Below are 20,180 nucleotides of genomic sequence, written 5' to 3' on the forward strand. Positions count from 1 at the left end.
TGCAGTCTCTAACCCTAGAATTGGCACCGGTATGCTGCATTTTGGCGGTCTGTACCATGCTATTAATGCAGCCTAAAATACCATTGGCCTTTTTAGCTGCCACTTCACATCTGAGGGAGTAGGCTGAAGTCTATGGAAGTTCATGCTGACAACTTCTTTACTTCAATTAGTCTCAAAGGTGCTACAAGATATCTCTACATATTGTGAAAGAAGTTGTAGCATAAGCTTTTGTAGACCAGGTCTAGTTCTTCAGGTGCATGAACTGACCTCAGGATATCTATGACCTCAGGACAGTGGTTCTTGAACAAACAAACAAAAAATTCCAAAGGAAGATTGGAAAAAGAAACTGCTGAATTGGAACATACCCAGAATCCATCAACAGTGGGAGACACTGGCTTCCTGGAACACCACACATAACACTGGTTAATACTCTGCTTTATAGGGATGATCTGGACCAGGTTATCGTGCTTCCTTTTTGGTTTCCAGCCTGCACACACCACATTTCAAAACTCCCTCCACCATTCACATACTCATCCACCTACCCTGGCCTTAGGCAACATTTTCTCTCTTGCTTTTGTCCTTTAAGGACCATCATTTAAACTTAACTTATCACTTCATCACCATACACACAAGTTTTGCATTTCTATGGCTATTCAAACAGTCAAATTATAAAGCTCCTGGGCATCAGTTCACTCCATGTATCTGAGGAAGCGGACCAAGTCTATGAAAGCTTATAGTATAACTTATTTCAACCATTTAGTCTCAAAGGTGCTACAAGATTCATTCCCATACTGATATTCTTGACTAACAGGGCTACATCTCAAAATTCTACCAGTAAATTTAAGAGTGCTGAGTGTGAACAGTTTTCAGTAATGCAAGAAATTTGGGTAATGAAAGAAAATTCCATTGGGGCAGAATTATTTGGAGGGGCAACGTCCTTCATCCCTTCCATTGGCGCAGGCATGCCAGAGCCTTAAAATGAAACTGGGAGATATGCTCCTCACCATAACATCTTTACTAAGAAGTGAATCATCATGCAGGCATTTGACTAACATCTCCAATTGGTTTTCCCCCCCTCCTGTTTGGTTTGTGACATCTTGCCTGATGAAGAAGTCCATGGAGCTTTGAAAGCTTGCAACAAGTATATTGTGCATTTCAATTGGCCAATAAAGGTAACGCTGACATTTTTTTGGTTTGTATTTGGCCAACACAGCTACCTCTGTATGGGAGGAGGGGTGTTGCAGATATTAAAATTACTTTTTAAAATAAGCTCTGTCAGGTGATGTGATGGTTTCAGGTTGTGCTTAATACTGCTCCTAAACCTGCTGTGCACAACAAACAAAACAATTGTTTTTTATGACTGGATTTTAACATTCTTACCAGAAAATGAAAGTCCAACTATTGATTTAGATCAGTTTTTAAAGCCCAGTCATTGATAAAATATAGTTTTTTGCACCGGGCTGAAAAAGGCTGTCCTCCTCTAGGAATAAAGAGGGGAAACACAGCTCTTACCCCTAATCAGATTCCTGCATAGCACTAGAGGAGAAAAGGGAAGAAACTGAAATGCTGGTGAGAAAATCCTAGGGGCAAAAGTGGCTGGCAAGTTAGAAATTCCATATCCCTGCTTTACAGTACTGTGTAGACAAATATAATTTGCCCCCTTTCATCATACTAGAACTTCAGAAACTTACAAATGTTAATTGGCCTGACAATTAATTTATGTATAATTAACTTATGAACCTGTGGTATTAATCCCTATTTTAGGTGGCTTTCTAACAGGATTGTTTGTGATTTCCCTGAGGTATTTGATATATGAGAATCAAAAGCTGAATTTAATACACTCTATTCTTACTTGACAGTGCAGTACTTGACTTTTGCTGAGCTGAGGTTAATTGATAAAAGAATGCAGGCAGAGACCAGTATATTTATGGGCCCTACTTTGATCAAGTGTAGGGACTATAAATTCTGGTTTTAGCTTTTCTGACTTTATCCCTACATGTGCTAGCTATTTGTTTGAATTCCTATTTGGGACTGGGGGGGGGGGGAGACTGGGTCCCCTGCCTCTCTGTCCCGCAAGGCTTGACTTTCATCCTTATTACATCTCTCCTTTCTGAGTATGCAGTCATCTGATCTAGAAAGGCATCATCCAGTTCCTCAGTCTGACTTGGGGGGTCTATAGTAGGGACTCCAGATAACTTTTATTCAGATATTCTCCACCTGTCTTGCAAGATTTAAATCCTGGATCTTTTCACAGGTGTAAACATCCCTGATATATAATGCTAATTCTATTCCCTTTCTGTTTGACCTATTTCTCTTTAAAAGGTTATACCCCTCTATTACTGTATTCCAATCATGAGACTCATTTCACCAGGTTTCATTATGCCTATTGTATTGTATTTGCTTTGCTGTGTTAGGAGATTAAATTCATCTTGCCTCATAGGAACACAAAATCGCATGGCCACAGAAAGGTAGTGCCATAGGTGAGGTTTTATATTTTACATTAAATAAAATTAAAGAAGTGGAATGGAATTTTGGGTGAAAGTGAAGCTGATGTTCTAGCTCAGTGATCCCCAAACTGTGTCCTTTAAGAGATTTTGGCCTTCAGTTCCCAGAAGCCTCAGACATGTTGGCCAATAGTCTGGAATTATGGAAGCTGAGGTCCAAAATCACTTAAAGAGCACAGTTTGGGGATCACTGTTAAGTAACTATTTTTGCATTATTGGGGGGGGGGGAACAGATTTATCAAGATCTTACAGCAATCTGAAGGCCTGACTTATGGTTGGACATAGTACCACAATTAGATCCAAGGCATTGATCAGACGGGCAAGAACACAATTTTAAGGGGGGGGGGGAGTGGGCCAGTTTGATAGAGAATGACTAGATGTGGATATTTTATTGAATCTTCCTGGAAATATGCTTGGTGTTCCTTCCACCAATTTTCACACTTCCTCCTTCAGAGTGTAATCCAACTTTGATGATGATACATTCAGCGATTAATAGAGGGACAAAATTTAGCCTTACCTGACCCCCTTGCCAACTATAAACTGTTCCATTTCTCCACGTTGTGTCATGATGGTATCTTCTTGTTTTGAGTACAGGTTATGAATCAGGAAAATAAAATGTTGTGGCACACTAATTTCTTTAAGAGTGATCCAGAGTTTTTAATTATCTACATTTAAAGACTTTGGGATAATCTATAAAGCACGGGCTGATTTTCTTCTGAAATTCTTTGATGCATTACATTATCCAACGTACTTATTTATATTTATTTAATGTAGGTTTGCAATATGACCCCTAATGCCTCTTCCTTTCCTGAAGCCAGCTTGAACATCTGGCATCTCTTGCTCCATATATGGTGAAAGTCCTTGTTGAAGAATTTTGAGCATCACTTTGCTTGTGTGGGAGATTAAGGCAATGATCTAATAGTTACTGCAATCCCTTGTTTCTCATTTCTTGATATTAACAGTTTATATATAGTCTGTGCCACAATCTGCTCCTGGTCTTGTTTTTGCAAGAGAATGGAACCCCTCCATCTTCTGTTTCCAATTATGTAGTGTTTTTGATTTCTACATTTACCATCAAGTGATGTTCATCTATATACAGTTGCCTCTTTGGCCACTTGAAGAATATATTTGTGATTAACAAACTGTTGGCTTTGCAAAATTCAGTCATTTCCTTGTTTCATTTCTTGATCCTAGGCCAAATTTTCCAAGAGTGTTTGATTTTACTCTTCTACATTTGTATTGCAGTCACCTATGTTTAACAAGAAGTCCTGTTTTGGATGTAAGGTCAATTTAGTCTCAGACTGCAGCAAAGAATCTTTCAATGTCACGTGTACCTTCAAGTCACCTGTTAACCTGTGGTGACCCATGAATTTCATAGGGTTTTATTAGGCAAGGAATACTCAGAAGTGATGTTGCCAGCTCCTTCCCCTAAAATATAACCTACATTTATTTGGTATTAATTGGCAGTTTCACATCTGACTAACCAGGGATGACCCTGCTTAGCTCCCAAGATCAGACAGGATCTGGTGCCTTTATGGAATTTAGGCCCTTAGCTAATATTAGCAAAAACTAAAAATAGCTTTCCTCACACTAGCTTAAATTGTTACAAAGAACAATGCGGGGAAATCAAGACAAGGGATTTTATCACATTGGGGCTAATTTCAGTATTAAAGAGAGATTAAAGCAAAGTTAAACCATCCTGCAAATAAAGGGGAAATGACTTGCAATTTCGCAAATGAGGATCACATACATTTGCATTCCGCACATAATATCGTGAAAATTGGGGGGGGGGGGGACGAAGTTGCATTTCATATTCAGCGATGTTTACAGCAGAGATAAAGTAGAAATAAAGGAGAACTGGACATACTGCACATGTCCACAAATGGAGGAGGAGTCATCGTCGCCGGAAATCATGAAGCCCCACAGATTCTACCTCCCTTTGTGATGGCTAGGAGGTAGCTTTGGACTGCCCCTGAGGTTCAGTACCTCATGGGGCTTTGGGGAAGGAGCAGGCACCTAGAGATCATTATGGGGTCTTCCTCCCACCCTAACAAGGCAGTCTATGCCAGGACTGTGAGTAGGTTGGAGACATATAAAGGTGCCTTTATCTAGCTCCCTATTACACTATCTGTGTGTGTGTGTGTGTGTGTGTGTGTGTGTGTGTATGGAAAGATACTACAGTGTGCCCGCATCATACATGGGTGCGCTATACATGGCTTCCAGCATACACTGGAAGCCACACCAGAAAGGCTTTTCCTGTGCCCCAGAAGAAACACTGGGGCACACCGTGTGCATGCCACAGGAACAAGCCCCATTGTTTCTAATGGGGCTAGAGTTTACGTGGTATTTCCCTTACGCAGCGGGGTCCGGAACAGATTCCCCCGCATGTCTACATAGTGCTGTTCCAGTAAATATATGTTTCAGAAACCAAAACATGTTCCCACACATTCTGCCAGCCAGCATCATCCCACCCGATGCTCTCTCCCTGAGGAATGGACAATGCTGTAATCTCCTTTCCAAAAGCAAAATAACCACATAACAAAACCGGACACCTAGGCACCACTGGCAGCAATCCCACCCCATAGAACCATGGGGAAATCAGAAAAACAAGAAAAACGAGGGTTATCATGAATATAACATGAATTTGGCTATCGTACCATCACAATTTTGTAAATATACTGAATTCGAAAATGCATTTTCGCTGAAGTTCCAAAGTTAAAAAGATGTGGACTAATCCTACTTTATGTCTGGTTAAACTGCAGTCTTTGTGCAATATTGTCTGAAATTGTGCCGCATAATTACGCATTTTGTTTGGGATATTTTTGGGATAACTTCTCTATCTCCTTTGATAAACTCCTAGGTTTATGTGAAAAAACTTGTTAGCTGGATTCTGGTAATGATGATGATGATGATAAATTCCTTGGTTAATACATCCCTAGCATATTATTTTGTTATCAAATTCCAATGGGTGGATCTCAGGGTTTTAATAAATGCACTCTCACACACAAGTCTATACACATATACTTTGGACTATGCAGTCTGGGTTCAGGTTCTGAGAAGTCTTTTCATTTGCCAGTTAGGCATACCCAAAAGGTGTGTTTTTTCCTTTTATCCATCATGGTGCCTAAATTTATATCACTTGTTTCTCAGCCATTCAGCAAATGGAAGTTGTTCCTACGATCCTTACATTGTAGTTTTCTTTATGTCTCCTGCTTTTTCCTTTTCTGTGCCTGACAAAGGCTTTTCCCATTCCTATTAATTGCCAGTTTTTGTCTAAGGAAATTCTTCAATTCTTCTCCAAGGAAAGCTTCTACTTTATAAACAGTCTTCAGTCCAATTGACATATTCAATGTTAGGTTGATGTTCCTGTCTTTTCTTTGCAATTTGTACTCAAGTTTTCTTTTTTAATGAGCAGTGTTTGCGGGTTATTCCAGATCCACAATATTCTTTTCCAGACATTCGAGATTAAGATGTGAATTGGACTGGAAATATAATTATTTAATAGTAATGTCAAGAGTCTAAGTTCCCACATGAAGAGCCACTATTTAAGCTGCTTAAGTAATGATATGGTAGTTTTTTGTGGGTTTTTCGGGCTATGTGGCCATGTTCTAGCAGAGTTTCTTCCTGAAGTTTCACCAGCATCGGTGGCTGGCATCTTCAGAGAATGTTTGCCTGGAAAGGACTTGGCTATATATATTGTGTGACCTGGAAAGGCAGGAGTGATTTGCATGTATATTATTTGCATGTATAATACAGCCACCAAAAGGGAAGGTATTTTTACCATACATCAAAGGAGTCACAGACAGAATAGGAAGCACAACCTGCAAATGGTTTACAAAACAACAAAGAAAATCCTGTAAATGCTTCGCTCAGCCAAGGACCAGAGAGACCCTCTCACAGCCGCAGGAGTTTACCGCATACCATGCAGCTGCGGACAAGTCTACATAGGGACCACCAAATGCAGTGTGCAAACCAGAATAAAGGAACACGAGAGGCACTGCAGAGTGGGCCAGCCAGAAAAATCAGCAGTAGCAGGACATGCCACAAACCATCCTGGGCATAAAATACTGTTTGAAAACACTGAAATTCTGAATCATGCCAACCACTACCATCAGGATGCGCAGGGAAGCCATTGAAATCCACAAACACCTGGACAATGTAAACCAGAATGAAGAAACCCTTAAAGTAAACAAGGGTTAGCTACCAGTCCTGAAAGATAGCAAGATAAAGACTCAACAAATGCAAATGAGAAATCTCTTAGCAGACAGTGAGCACTAATCAAGCAGATATTAATCCTCTTTTGCATTAGCCTCCCACCCTGAGGCCTGCCATTAGCAACAGAACAATACACATGCAAATCACTCCTGCATTACCAGGCTCACACAGTATATATAGACCCACTTTTTTCAGGCAAACATTCTCTGAAGATGCCAGCCACAGATGCTGGCGAAATGTCAGGAAGAAACTCTGCTAGAACATGGCCATATAGCCCAAAAAACCCACAAAAAACCATGGATGCTGGCCATGAAAGCCTTCGACTTCATAATGATATGGCAGTTTGACATACAGTGTGCCCGTGCCATATGCGGGCGCGCCAAACGTGGCCTTGAGCATATGCACTCAAGCCGCGGGGCGCACGTGGGGCGGAAGGGGCGACGCGTCCCATTCAATTGAATGGGCGGTGCACCCGTTGCGCCCCGCGCACGCCTGCACCGCCGCGCACGAGCCCCATTGTTTCCAATGGGGCTGAAGCATAGGCGGAATTCGCCTTACGCGGAGGGATCCGGAACGGATCCCCCGCGTAAGGCGAGTACGGACTGTATATGTAACAATTCACCGTATTATTACATTGTTTTTGTGTGCCTTCAAGTGTTTTCCAATTTATGGTGACCCTAAAGTAAATTATCATGAGGTTTTCTTAGCAAGATCTGTTCAGAGGAGGTTTGCTATTGCCTTCTTCTGAGGCTGAGAACATGTGACTTGCCTAAAGTCACCCAGTAGGTTTCATGGCTGAACGGGGGAATTGAACCCTGGCCTCCAGAGGTGTAGTCCAACACGGAAACCACTACACCATGATGGACCCTGAGTTGCTACCACTCAAATCCACCCTCTCGTTGTCTTCTAGGTATTCAACAGTTGTGGTCAGTCATGTGTCATATTTCGAACTGCTCTCCCTCCCAAGCTGGCTCATTAATTGTTGTTAACTGTTTTTGAGTGGATCTCAACTTACAGCAACTCTATGGATGAGACACCTCCAAGACGCCCTGTCCTCCATTGCTTTGCTTAGGTCCTACAAAGTCATACCTGTGACCTTGTTAATAGAGTCCATTCTTCTGGCCTACAGTCTTCCTCACTTTCTACTTCCCTCTACCTTTCCTAGCATTGCTGTTTTTTCCCGGTATGTAGAGAGATCTTGTAGCACCTTTGAGACTCACTGAAAGGAAGAAGTTGTCAGCATGAGCTTTCATAGACTTAAGTCTACTTCTTCAGATGTATATTATTGTTAGTAGTAACAGTAGTGTTGAAAGCTATATCCATGGTGTTAGTCTGTAGAATCAGTATGTAGAGAGATCTTGTAGCACCTTTGGGACTCACTGCAAGAAAGAGGTTGGCAGCATGAGCTTTCCTAGAGGATTATCACACAGCCCTTGCCATGGGCAAAATGTTCCTGAAGTTTCTGAAGTTCCCATTATTTGAAAAATGGCTTCTCAATGGACGCTTTGTCAATGGGAGAGAAGCCGGATGCCTCAGTGATGTTTTAGAAGTGTGATGGATAATCACACCTTTGCGCTTCAGAAACATTTTGCCCATGGTAAGGGCTCCGTGTGATAAAGCCCCTAGACTTCAGTCTACTTCCTCAGATGCTTTTTTCCAGTGAGCAGTTCCTCCTCATGATGTGACCAAAGTACGACAGCCTCAGTTTAGTCATCTCGGCTTCCAGGGAGATTCCTGGCTTGCTCTGGCCATTGATATATACCAAATGTGCTATGACAAAGTGTTTTTAATGGGCCATGAAGAGTCCCAGTTCTGGGGAAAGAGTGGGATACAAACAAACAAACAAACAAACAAACATGCTGGTGTTAATGCAAGAAAGAAATGTGAATGTATGTAAACAATTGCTAGCATTGGGGCAGACAAGGAGCTAAATCCTGCAGGGTGTGTAAACATAAAATGGCTACGCAGAGGGAAGGATGAACGTTGGTGCAACGAAGAACTGGGGGAGGGAGCCAGTGTCCTTTCACAAACTGGTCCTAGGCCTCAGAGGGCCAGCTGTGGAGGAGAGAGAGCTCTCTCCAGGCCTCGCAGGCCCGGCGGCCATTTTGAAAAGACAATGCCCTCTCTCTTCACGAGAGCAAGGCTCGCGGCGGGGGGCGCGCACGTCGAAGGCCGGAGCGCGGACGACGCACCGGGGAGCGCGCACGCAGCGCCTGCCTCCAGAGGGTTATGTAACGGCGGTGCGCGCTCTCGAGGCGCCGGGCCCAATGGCGGCGCTGTGCGAGGGAGAAAGGGGAGGGCGGTGCGTGCGCGTCCCCGCAAACCCAGGCGCGTCCCCGAGGCGGTGCGTGCGCGCTCTCACAGTCTCCCCTCCCCCAGCCTCTCTCTCTCTCTCCCTCTCTCTCTCTCTGCCTCGGTCGCCCTTTCCCCATCTTTTCTGGTCCGGAGCTGAGAGCGGAACATGGCCGACGAGAAGCCCAAGGTGAGGGAGCCGGGAAGGAGGGAAGGAAAGCGGGGCCCCGGGGCAGGGCAGCGAAGGACGGAGGGGTCGGTCTGAGGGGGAGGATGGCCGGGGAAGGGAAGCGGGAGCGGCGTCGCCTCGAGAGCGCCGGCGGCGGCGGCGGCGGTGGTTGCGCGCCATTTCCCCCCCCCTCCTCCTCCTCCTGCGCCTGGGAGGGAGAAGGGCCTCTCTGGGTCCCGGGAGCGAGGCTGCCTCACCTCTTTGGGCTTTTGCATTTTAAGTAAAACACGGATCCCTGCCTCAGGAAAAGGGAAGAGGCTGCGGCCAGCCTTGAGAGAGGCCTCCATCCGCATTGGAGACATAGCAGCAGCAGCAACAACAACAATAATAATAATAATAATAGCCCGGTGTGGCTGCGCTGCCGCTGGCGGGGCTCCGGGGAGGAGGAGGGGATTCTGGGAATTGTAGTGTGCGGGGCCTCTGAGGGAGAAGGCTCAACCTTCCTCGCGGAACTACGCTTCCCAGCATCCCCGGCATCGGGCCATTGCAGCCGGAGCGGCCTCAGACTGGGTTGTTCCTCGGCGTGTGGCTAAGAGCAGCGCTAACGAATCGACCCGCTCTGGAGCCACAACAAGCCACCAGCCCCAGACTCCCTCCCTCCCTCCCGCCCCCGCAGGAGCCCCGGCTCTTACACCGCCATGGAGCCGGATTATTTCTCCAGCCTCTTTGTGCACCTCCCTCCCTCCCTCCAGGAGCCCAGCCTCTTCCCTCTCCTCCTCCTCCTCCTCCTCCTCTCCGCCTCGTTTCAAATGTGGCTCCAGAGGCGCCAAAACCTTGCCTGGTGGAAGACTCTCTTCCCCCCAGTCTCCCTCTTCCTCTCTCTAGGTAGGGCTTGACTTGCCCCTCAAGGCGGCTGGACCTCCTCCTCCTCCTAAAAGAGGGTTTGCCAAGGGCTTCGTGTTGAAAGACCCACGACACCCCCCCCCATTTTTTGTACTAGATTTTGGGGATCTGGGTGGATCCCACTCTGGCCTCTCCTCCTACAAACAGCCCTCACTCCTCATGGAATACAGTACTCAGTCTTTATCAGGAATAAACTCTTGCAGAACATGGCCACACAGCCCCCAAAACCCACAAAACACTATGGATGCCAGCCATGAAAGCCTTCGACTTCATAGTGATAGCTTTATTGGCCAGCCAAAACACACAGTATACTTGCTGCAGGTATATTATTAGTAGTATTAGTATTATTTATAAAGTCTATTGTGTATTTCATTTGGCCAATAAAAGGCATCACTGCTTGGAGGAGTTTTGCTTGGATTTGCTAAATGGCCACCTGCATGTTCACTAAATGTGGGGTTGGTGTTCCTGTCCTCGCTTTGTGATCTGTAGCCTCTCCTGCTTTTTCCTTTTCTATGCCTCATGAAAGTCTTTGCAGGTTAATTGCGAGTTATCCCAGATCCACAATACAGTATATTCTTTTCAAGACACTCCAGATGAAGAAGTGATGAACTGGAAATATAATTCAAAGCTATATCCATGGTGTTAGTCTGCAGAGTCAGTATGTAGAGAGATCTTGTAGCACCTTTGGGACTCACTGAAAGAAAGAGGTTGGCAGCAGGCGCTTCCATAGACTTCAGCCTACTTCCTCAGATACATAAAGTCTGAAAGCTCCTGCTGCCAACTTCTTTCTTTCAGTGAGTCTCAAAGGTGCTACAAGATCTCCCTACATACTGGAAATATAGTTATTTAACAGTTAAGTCAAGAGTCTTAAGTTCTCATATAAGATTATGAAGAAAGTGTCTACTGAAACCTCTGTGTGAGGAATATTAGGTGTTTTATTATTGTATTAACTACTTACTTACTTACTGTATTTATACCCCGCTCTTCAGCAAGAAAGGCTCTCCTCTTAACTAGATGGTTTTACTTTTTTTAAACTGTTCATTGCAAAGTTTTAAAAATGTTTTTACCTTGAATCCCTTTCTAGGAGAAAGGGAGCATAAGAAATGAAATAAATAAATAGATACACTGGAAGAAAAAGGCACAGTGCATATCTGGAGTGTTGCATCTTATAAACTCAATGGGAATAGTCTTGGCATCTTCACAATAAATATGGAAAGTGTTGAAGGAGTGCTTTTACAGTGGGCCCTTCTTATGCACAGATTTTTTATACACGGATTCAAGCATACACAGTTTGAAAACTTTCCCAAAAAGTATAAATTTCAAATATCAAACCTTGATTTTCCATTTTTTATAAGGGACACCATTTTGCTATGCCATTATATTTAATGGGACTTGCGCATCCACGGATTTTGTTATCCATGGGGGATCCTGGAACCAAACCCCAGCGGATGACAAGGGTCCACTGTAGTTTACTTGAAAAAAGTTTTAAAATATCAAGTGATGCCCTTTGAACTGGGATGGCAGAGGCTTCTTCCCCATTGATATCTAGTTTCTTGGAGTAGATTTTTCCCCCAAACACATCTGTTTGTGGTACATCTGTTCTGCTCACATTTATTAATGCTACTCTAGAATTTGGTCCAATCCACACTGCAGAGATAATTCAGTTTGAGACCACTTTAACTGCCCTGGCCTGATGCTAGGGAATTCTGGGAATAGTAGTTTTGTGAGACATTTAGCATTCTCTGTCAGAGAGCCCTGGTGCCACAACAAACTGCAAATTCCCAGGATTCCCTAGCATTGAGCCAGGGCAGTTAAAGTGGTCTCAAACTGGATTATCTCTGTAGTATGTTTTGGACCTTTGTTTCTCTAACCTTCCCATTATTCCCAGGCCTCGGAGGGAGAGAAGAACTGCTGGACCTGATCCCCTCCCTCCCACCATTCCCTTTTCCTTTTGTGTCCTGTCTTTTTAGATTGTAAGCCTGAGGGCAGGGAACCCTTTAAATAATAATAATAATAATAATAATAATAATAATAATAATAATAATAATTGTAAGCTTCTCTGAGAGCCTTTAGGGCTGAAGGGCAGGGTATAAATGCCATAAATAAATAATACAGTTAATAAAAAGTAAGGATGACTCTGTATCCTATTGACCTTTTAAAAAAACCCCTGTTGCGTTAAAGCAAATAGGCAAACACAGGAGATCTCACCTGTTCTTCTCAGAAGTGAAATTGTTTTTAAAAGAAGAAGGAATTATGCTACTGCATATTAATGGAGCTGAAGAAAACAAGTTTAATATGGATGTGCCAAGGGGCTGTGATCCAGACCTGTGTATATTAAGTGCCTTAGAATAATACCTTGACTTAGTTCAAATAAAACCAGGGAAGTATTGGGAAGCTAAAGCTCCATGAATAGATGCAGCTTTCCTAAGGAGGATAACGTTAACTCTTGGATGCCACTGCCTTAGCCCTTAGATTCCTCACAAAGAGTCAGAAGTACTCTTTTAAATGTTCATTGTTATCAATGGTCCAAAATGCATTGCAGAGATAATCCATTTGGAGATTGCTTTAACTGCCCTAGCTCAGTGCTAGGGAATTCTGGGAAATGTAGTTTTGTGAGACATTTAGTCTTCTCTGTCAGAGAGCCCTGGTACCACAATAAACTACAATTCCCAGGATTCCCTAGCACTGAGCCCGGGCAGTTTAAAGCTTCCTCAAACTGGATTATTTCTGCAGTGTGTTTTGGACCTATGATAGCTAACTTAACATTAACTGTGCTGGTTCATTTCATTGTGGAACTTATAATACAGCATGATTTATGTCTACTCAAAAGTGAACACTAGAGTTCAGATAAATGTGTATATGATTGTAAGCTTAATAAATTGTGTTAGTTTTAGTACATGGGGAAATCAAATGAAATCATACACTTCAAAACATGAAACTTGTGCTGTTGCAATGGTCTAGTGGTCCTTGCTGCCATGATCTATTGTTTGTTGATAGCAATTTGGTAGAATTTACTAGTCAGTCTTTGGATGTGAGAATTGAGAAGGCTAGTTCAGAGGTGATCTGAACATTTAACTGGAATAGTTATTAGGTAGGATAACTTGCCTTTCAGATTATCCTTTTTTTTCTCTTTCTTTTACAGGAAGGAGTGAAGACCGAAAATAATGACCACATCAATCTCAAGGTTGCAGGGCAAGATGGATCTGTGGTGCAGTTTAAGATTAAAAGGCATACACCACTTAGTAAACTAATGAAAGCTTATTGTGAACGACAGGTGAGGACGCTGTATGAATAATCAAAGAAACCTTGAGGCATCTTCATGTCCATTAATAAGATGTAATTAAAAATTTATCCAGTTATAGTTTTACTTCTCTCAAGATAAACTGACAGGAGACAAGTAAAACCAAGGCAAGTTACCTTGGTTCAGTCTTGTTGTATAGCTTGCTCCTGTTTAGAACATAACTGTTCTATTGCTTTCAGACATTATAACCTGGAGAATGAGGCAGAAGTCTCCTTCATGAAGTGTGTCTAGGCCCCTTGGTGCTGATAATAATTAACATGAACATTGTTTTTTAAATTTTAATTAGCATAATTTTATTGCATGAAGTTGAAATATTGACAGTAAGGTGTTTTTGGAATTGGATGCAGTTTAGTTTTGTGACAGTGAAACAACATATCCCTTGTATAATCAGACTTAATTCTACTTACTGTATAGCGAACATGTTGATCCCATCTATTACTATTCAGTTGTACCATCTGAAGGCCTAAAAATAAAGTGAATGGTTATGACATTAAAGAACATTTGACTACTTTAAACTACTACTTTCCAGAAATTACTCAGAACTATGACATTAGGTTAGCATTTATGACTGTATCATCTATATTCACATTCTCTGATAAAAATAGAAGGTAAGACACATCTGGTGTGTCTTACCTTCTGTTTATGAATTGATCCTAAAATCCATGAAGATGTGAGGATTATAGAATGTAACATCATTGTCTGAATGAATGCACACTTTGGAAATGGATCAGTTTTAGAAAGTGCATACAGTACTTTTACATTGGCTTGGTAGACTTAGAAAACTGTTTTGTCCCAATAAGTAATTACAGAAAAAGTTGTTCTTACAAGGTGAGATGGAATACTGTAACAATTCAACATATATTATTTGCAATAGTTGTTTTAACAACCTTTCAGTAAAGTAGACAGACTTCAATGTAAGAGTTTGCTTCAGAAAGAGTGTATATGCTGCAGTTCTGACTTTGGCTGCATCCGCACTGCAGAAGTAATAGTTTGACATCACTTTAACTGCCATGAGTCAATGCACTGGAATCCTGGGATTTTTAGTTTGTTGTGACACCAGAGGTTTCTGACAGAGAAGTCTAAATATCTCACAAAACTATAATTCTCATAATTCCATACTACTGAGCTGCAACAGTTAAAGTGGTGTCAAACTGGATTATTTCTGCAATGCAGACGCAACCTCTGTTTCTTCCCCTGAAGTGTGCTGTGACTCTGGTGTACAATGAAAGAGGAGCCCTCACCTTTTTAAGTTACCTCTATTCTTTGCAGTAGAGTATGTTCTTAACTCTGGTTGAAGGTCAGGCTTACATATTGGATGAAAGGAATAGTGATTCTTGAGTCCACAAATGCTTGTGATGGGAACCACATACATTAAGTACAGCAGGACTCCAGGATTAATCTGCTGTTCTCATTAGGCTCCAGTCATGAGAGGAGAGATGGGTTAGTGTGGGTTTTGCTGGGCCTGAAAAGTGCTGTACATGCTTTGGAAGCATTGTGCAATAAGGATGAACTCCAGACTGGTGCTGTACTTCAAAAGTGTTTCAGAGCTAACCATGGTGGGATGCAGACTGCCCAAAAAGGGCGGTCTCTCGCCACCCTGGTTTGCTCCGTAAGGGAGCTGCAGCGGACAAACTGCGTGGCTCCGTCACAGAGCAAAAAGAACCTGCAAAAAGCGGGCTCTTGTGGCGCTGGGATGTGCTGACGCTATGCGTCCGTCACATCAAAATGGCGATGTCCGTATGTACAGGGCGCCAACATTTTGCCACCCTCGTAACGTGCGAGGGGCGAGTCGTGTCTGGAAGCGCTGCCCCTCGCACGTAACGACGGCGCCCCGTAGGGCCCATCTATACAGTGCCCATGATGTTCAAGATAAGACTGTCCTTACCCTGTTGCAAGATGGGTGTGGTCCTAGTGACAACAGATTTAGCAAGAAAAAATGGGAGATCTTGGGTAGGTCCAAAAATGAAATTGTCTGACTTGTGTATATAGTCGGCCCTTTCTATCTGCAGACTATTCTCACAATGGTGGCACACGCACATGGCTGCACTCCACCATTTTTAAAAAGGGACTTGGAAGTCCTGTGATTTTTGGCATCTGCAGGCAGGAAGGTCTGGAAGGAAATTCCCATGGATATGAAGGTTGGACTGTACTTTGATTTCCAGCCTCACATACAGTGATCACTTAATAGGAGTGGGCAACAGTAACCCTTCAGATCTGTTCCGGATCCCCCCGTGTAAAAGAAAATTTGCCAATGCTCGAGCCCCATAGGATATAATTCCTATGGGGCTCCTTTTCCAAATGTACAGGAACAATGATCCCAGGTGTCTTCCTCCTACAAGTTCAATATTTTTGGTAGCCTGTTTTATGTGCCTATATGGCCTAGAATTCACACAGGCAGAGGCTTCTGTTGTAACAAATAAGTATTGGCTTTATTGAATAACATTTAGCAAGAATGTAACTTAGGTAGAGTAGTTCCAAGGTAGTATGGTTACATAAATATTACAGCTGCAGGCATTTCAGTTTCCTCTACAATCTCCAATACACTTTCTCTCCCATTTAGCATCCATCTTTCCACTAAGTACTCTTCAACTCCTTTCAAGTCTCTTCATCTTTCTTAAACTTCACCTCAACTCCCTCTCAACTGCTCTGCACCAAACTCCCCTGAACAGAACTCTCTTGAACTGAACTCAACTTGACTGAACTTAACTCAGCTTAATTTGACTTGACTTGACAGACTTCCCAGCCACTCCCTTCTACATTTACCCCTTCCCTGGCAGTCCCTCCCTCACAGGCAGCCCAAATTGGGATTGGCTGTCAGGTACCCAAGTCTTCCCAGCGACTCTGTCACAAGTACTTACATTGAAGCATGGATAAATCGACCCAAGGTTTTTTTTGTGCCAATTTTTTACTAAAAGTTTCTAGCCTTATACATGAGTATATACAGTAGCTCTCCAAATTTCATCATTGGCTGTGCTTGCTATAACTCCATGAAACGTAGAGATGTTATCAAGTAACACTTGGAGGTCCATAGGTTTCTGTCCTTAAATTAGACATAGCATGTGAAAAACCTGCTTAATTAAACTTAAGCAAGAAAATATTCTAGTGCTGGAAGTAGCATAAATTTGTTAATAGTACAAAGCTTTACAGGTTAGTAATTTCTAATTCTAAGAGGCAGTTTTCATTCTGCTGGGAAGAATCTGCTTCAACCAAAGAGGACTAGTGACCCAGCGCTCCTTTTCACCATATGCTCCTAGACTCTGGAACGACCTGCCAGACGAGTTCCGCCAGATTACCACCTTGGAAACCTTTAAGAAGGCTATTAAGACGGATCTCTTCCAGCAGGCCTTTCCAGACTAGGTCCACCTCTATTTTCCTGCCTCTCCCCCCCCCCCCCTTCTCTCCCCTTTTCTCCATCCCCTTTTCCATCCTATCTGGTCCCTGCTATACATTTCTTTTTTTTTACAAATCTTCCATTGATTTTAACTGTGATTTTATACTACTGTTTTAATATCTGTCTGGTTTAATCTCTTTTTAGTATTACTATGTTTTTATACTGGGGGAGGGAGGGATAGGGTTTTTAGAATTTTAACTGTATCCTCTTTTATTGTTGTAATCCGCTTGGATTCCAAGTGATTAAGTGGAATAATAATAATAATAATAATAAAAGAATATAATTGATGCTGATGATGTTGATGCTATGTACCAGGGCAGAGTAGGCTAATGACAAAGCAGCTTAGATTTAAAGTGTCCTTAGTCCTGGTAGTTTATTTTTTAGCTTGGAGTAACTTCTAGTTTATACACTCCTTTGAGGCAGCAATGTTTGCATGTGTTAACTATCTGATTGTCACTTTGTGGAAAGCAGTAAAGGAAATATAGTGCGCCCTTTCCTTACGCTGCCCCCACGCCCCCCCTGTAAGGCAAATATTGCATATGCTAATGGAACTCGTGTGCATGCGCCAAGGGCACACACGCCATTTCCTCTTCCGCATAAGCTGAAATCCATGTATAGTGCACCCGCATATGATGCGGGCACACTGTAATAGGAAATACTAAGAGTTTGGTGTAGTGGTTTCAGTGTTAAATTAGAACTCTGGGAGGCCAAGGTTCAATTCCCAGCTCAGCCATGGGAACACTCAGCCTTAGTGGAAGGCAAGGGCAACTACTACTTCAGAATAAGTCTTGTCAAAAAAACTATTTGATAGGGTCACTAAGTCAGAGTTAACTTGAAAGTACATAGCAACAAATGCATATTGTTTAATATGCATAGCCTAATAGGAACAGTTTCATAAACGTGTAAGGATATTTAGCCTGAATATCCTTTTGGGAAGTAAACATTACTTTTCAATAATCAGATCAGTGTACTGTATTGGAATATGAGTAAACAAAATTAAACCCAACTATATATGTAATATGAACCACAGTGATTAAGAACAAGTAAGCACACTGAAGTAGGAACAGGTAAGAGACATCTAAGAAACAGTCTTGAAAATTCATACCCGGATGCTTTTGTTGGATTAGCAGAATTCAGGGGTTAGTAATCAGGACTTCAGGAATAGTTGTTTCTGTTAAATTTAAATTGTGGTGCATTAATCTTAGATACATTTTCTATTAATTTGGAAACACTTTCTTTGTGGTAACCACCTCTCTTAAATAGTTGCCAACTGTCTCAGACGTGCCACTCCAAATTATTTTTCAGTTTTACTTTCATTTTATTAAGTTTAATGGTTACAAATCACTGCTTCTTCCTTTGAAGATTTATGAGATATCACATAAATGTTACCAGCAGAGGCACCATTGAGCACCCTTACTTTGTGAACTGGGTTGTTGAATTGCCGGACACTTTCTGTAAGTGCAAAAGGAGCATATAGTGTTGGGGAAAGTAAGTAGGGTGGTTAGTAGTAGCAGTTTGATAAAACTCAGTGGTGTTTTAGCCTGATACTATTTTTTTTTTCCTGCTCTGTAGGGTTTGTCAATGAGGCAAATCAGATTCCGGTTCGATGGGCAGCCAATCAATGAAACGGACACACCTGCACAGGTAATTTGGTTTACTAAAAGGCAGTAAACTGTTTTTCTGGATGCAACTAAGAACAGTATGCAGATATCCAGCAAGGAATGGTTTAATACTAGACCTTTCTTATGCTGCATATTTGCAACTAGACATTGGTTATTTAGGGAGGAAGTAACACTGTTGTATGTAGAGTAATACAATTACTTGTCAAATGCAGCAATTTTATTTTTGAATTGGTATCCCACATTCTGTCAGTCAGGTTTTTAATGCAGTTTTTGACATTTTAGAATACAGCTCTTTTCTCGCTGTCTTACTGCCTTGCCTCTCTCCCTGCAGGGTTCTGGTGCCCCCTACCTGTCTGATGATTGTGAAAGATTCACAGTCCTCTGCAGGTACATGGTGGGATTCAGTAATATAAAGAATGGGTTAGATCCAAAGATACCTTACACAAGTAAAAAGACATTTCCACTAATGCAAGGCAACCTCTCCAGAGTTCTCCCAAATCCAAGTGCCCATTCCCTGCTTTTCTAAATGGTCTCTTTACCTCAGGAGTAGCTTTGCAGCAGGGGAAAATGAAGATAACACAGATGAAGTGGGGCCAGGAAAGCCCCATTGTGTCATGTGAAATGTTTGTTACTGTTTTTAACAAATCCAATAGTATCAAGTTCTGTAGTAGGAACTTGTTTTTCTAACATAGTTGCAGCTGAGTGTGTTGGAGGAGTGGTGAATGTTTTGCACATGTTGAACTGCAGCCCCCACCAGCCCTAGCCAGCATTGATAATTGTGAATGCCGGTGGGCCACCCTTTATCTTTCCTTCTTTACTACCATTGTATAGCAGAAATTGGATTATCGTTTCACAACAGTGACGCTTCATATGGTACACAAGGTGATCTTTAGGCTCTCCTTGTGTTGGTTTTGTGTTCCTTTTAGGTTTTAATGAAGAATATAACTAGTAATTGGTTTCTGTCATTTTTCATACTCTGGATTTCATTTTTAATCTTTCCCATACAGTTGGAAATGGAGGATGAGGATACAATTGACGTGTTCCAGCAGCAGACAGGAGGAGTGTACTAAAAGAGAGAACCAAAATTTCCTTTCCCACAAACAACACATTCACAATTAGAAGAACAAGACTTGGTTCAGCCACATCTTTGACTACTGCAGTATAGCTTTCTCTCTTCTTTGATTTCTTTTCCTATTCCTTCTATTGTACATAAAGTAACTGGTGTATGTGCACAGACATGCATATTTTTTTTTAACTAAATGGCCAATGGTATGTTTGATCAACATCATGGAGATGGGGTGGTAAAAACAAACTGGTCTGTGAAAATACCCCATTTCTCCATTAGTGGCATGCTCCTCTAACTTTTATCTTTATATTCCAGTAAGTTATTTTGCTCTCATTGTTGATAAAAACAAAAACATGCATACCTTATTTGATTGGATAATTTCAATGTTTTTCTTTTATCATTGTACAACCAAGGACGATTTTATAACTTTTTTGTACGTAGCTGTTACATGTAGAGCAATCTGTCTTTAAGTAGGGATAAATTACTCTAAACAAAAATTTGATCTTGGATAGTTTTCCCTTCCGTCTTGTTGTTTAAATAAACTTCTTGTTTAAAATAAACAGCCTATTTTTCTGTGGTGTGATAACACTTAGCTTAGGACTTAGCTGTTGTTTTAGATACAGAATCCGCTAGTTGCTTGCTGTTTCATCAGCTTTCCTACACAATGATTGTAATTGTCTCTGCTGTCTAGACAGAGGAAAAAAATATGAGTAATTT

General features: G+C 42.0%; 1 protein-coding gene across 1 annotated transcript; it reads left to right on the forward strand.

Moving 5' to 3' along the window:
• Nucleotides 1-8,974: 8,974 nt before the first annotated feature.
• Nucleotides 8,975-20,023, forward strand: SUMO2 (small ubiquitin like modifier 2). The gene is made up of 4 exons (XM_042453834.1): nt 8,975-9,201; nt 13,226-13,357; nt 18,348-18,419; nt 19,405-20,023. The coding sequence occupies exons 1-4, from the start codon at nt 9,181-9,183 to the stop codon at nt 19,465-19,467; spliced, it is 288 nt and encodes a 95-aa protein (XP_042309768.1). The 5' UTR covers nt 8,975-9,180; the 3' UTR covers nt 19,468-20,023.
• Nucleotides 20,024-20,180: the final 157 nt, after the last annotated feature.

This window comes from Sceloporus undulatus, chromosome 2 (assembly GCF_019175285.1).
Source record: "Sceloporus undulatus isolate JIND9_A2432 ecotype Alabama chromosome 2, SceUnd_v1.1, whole genome shotgun sequence".
NCBI lineage: Eukaryota > Metazoa > Chordata > Lepidosauria > Squamata > Phrynosomatidae > Sceloporus > Sceloporus undulatus.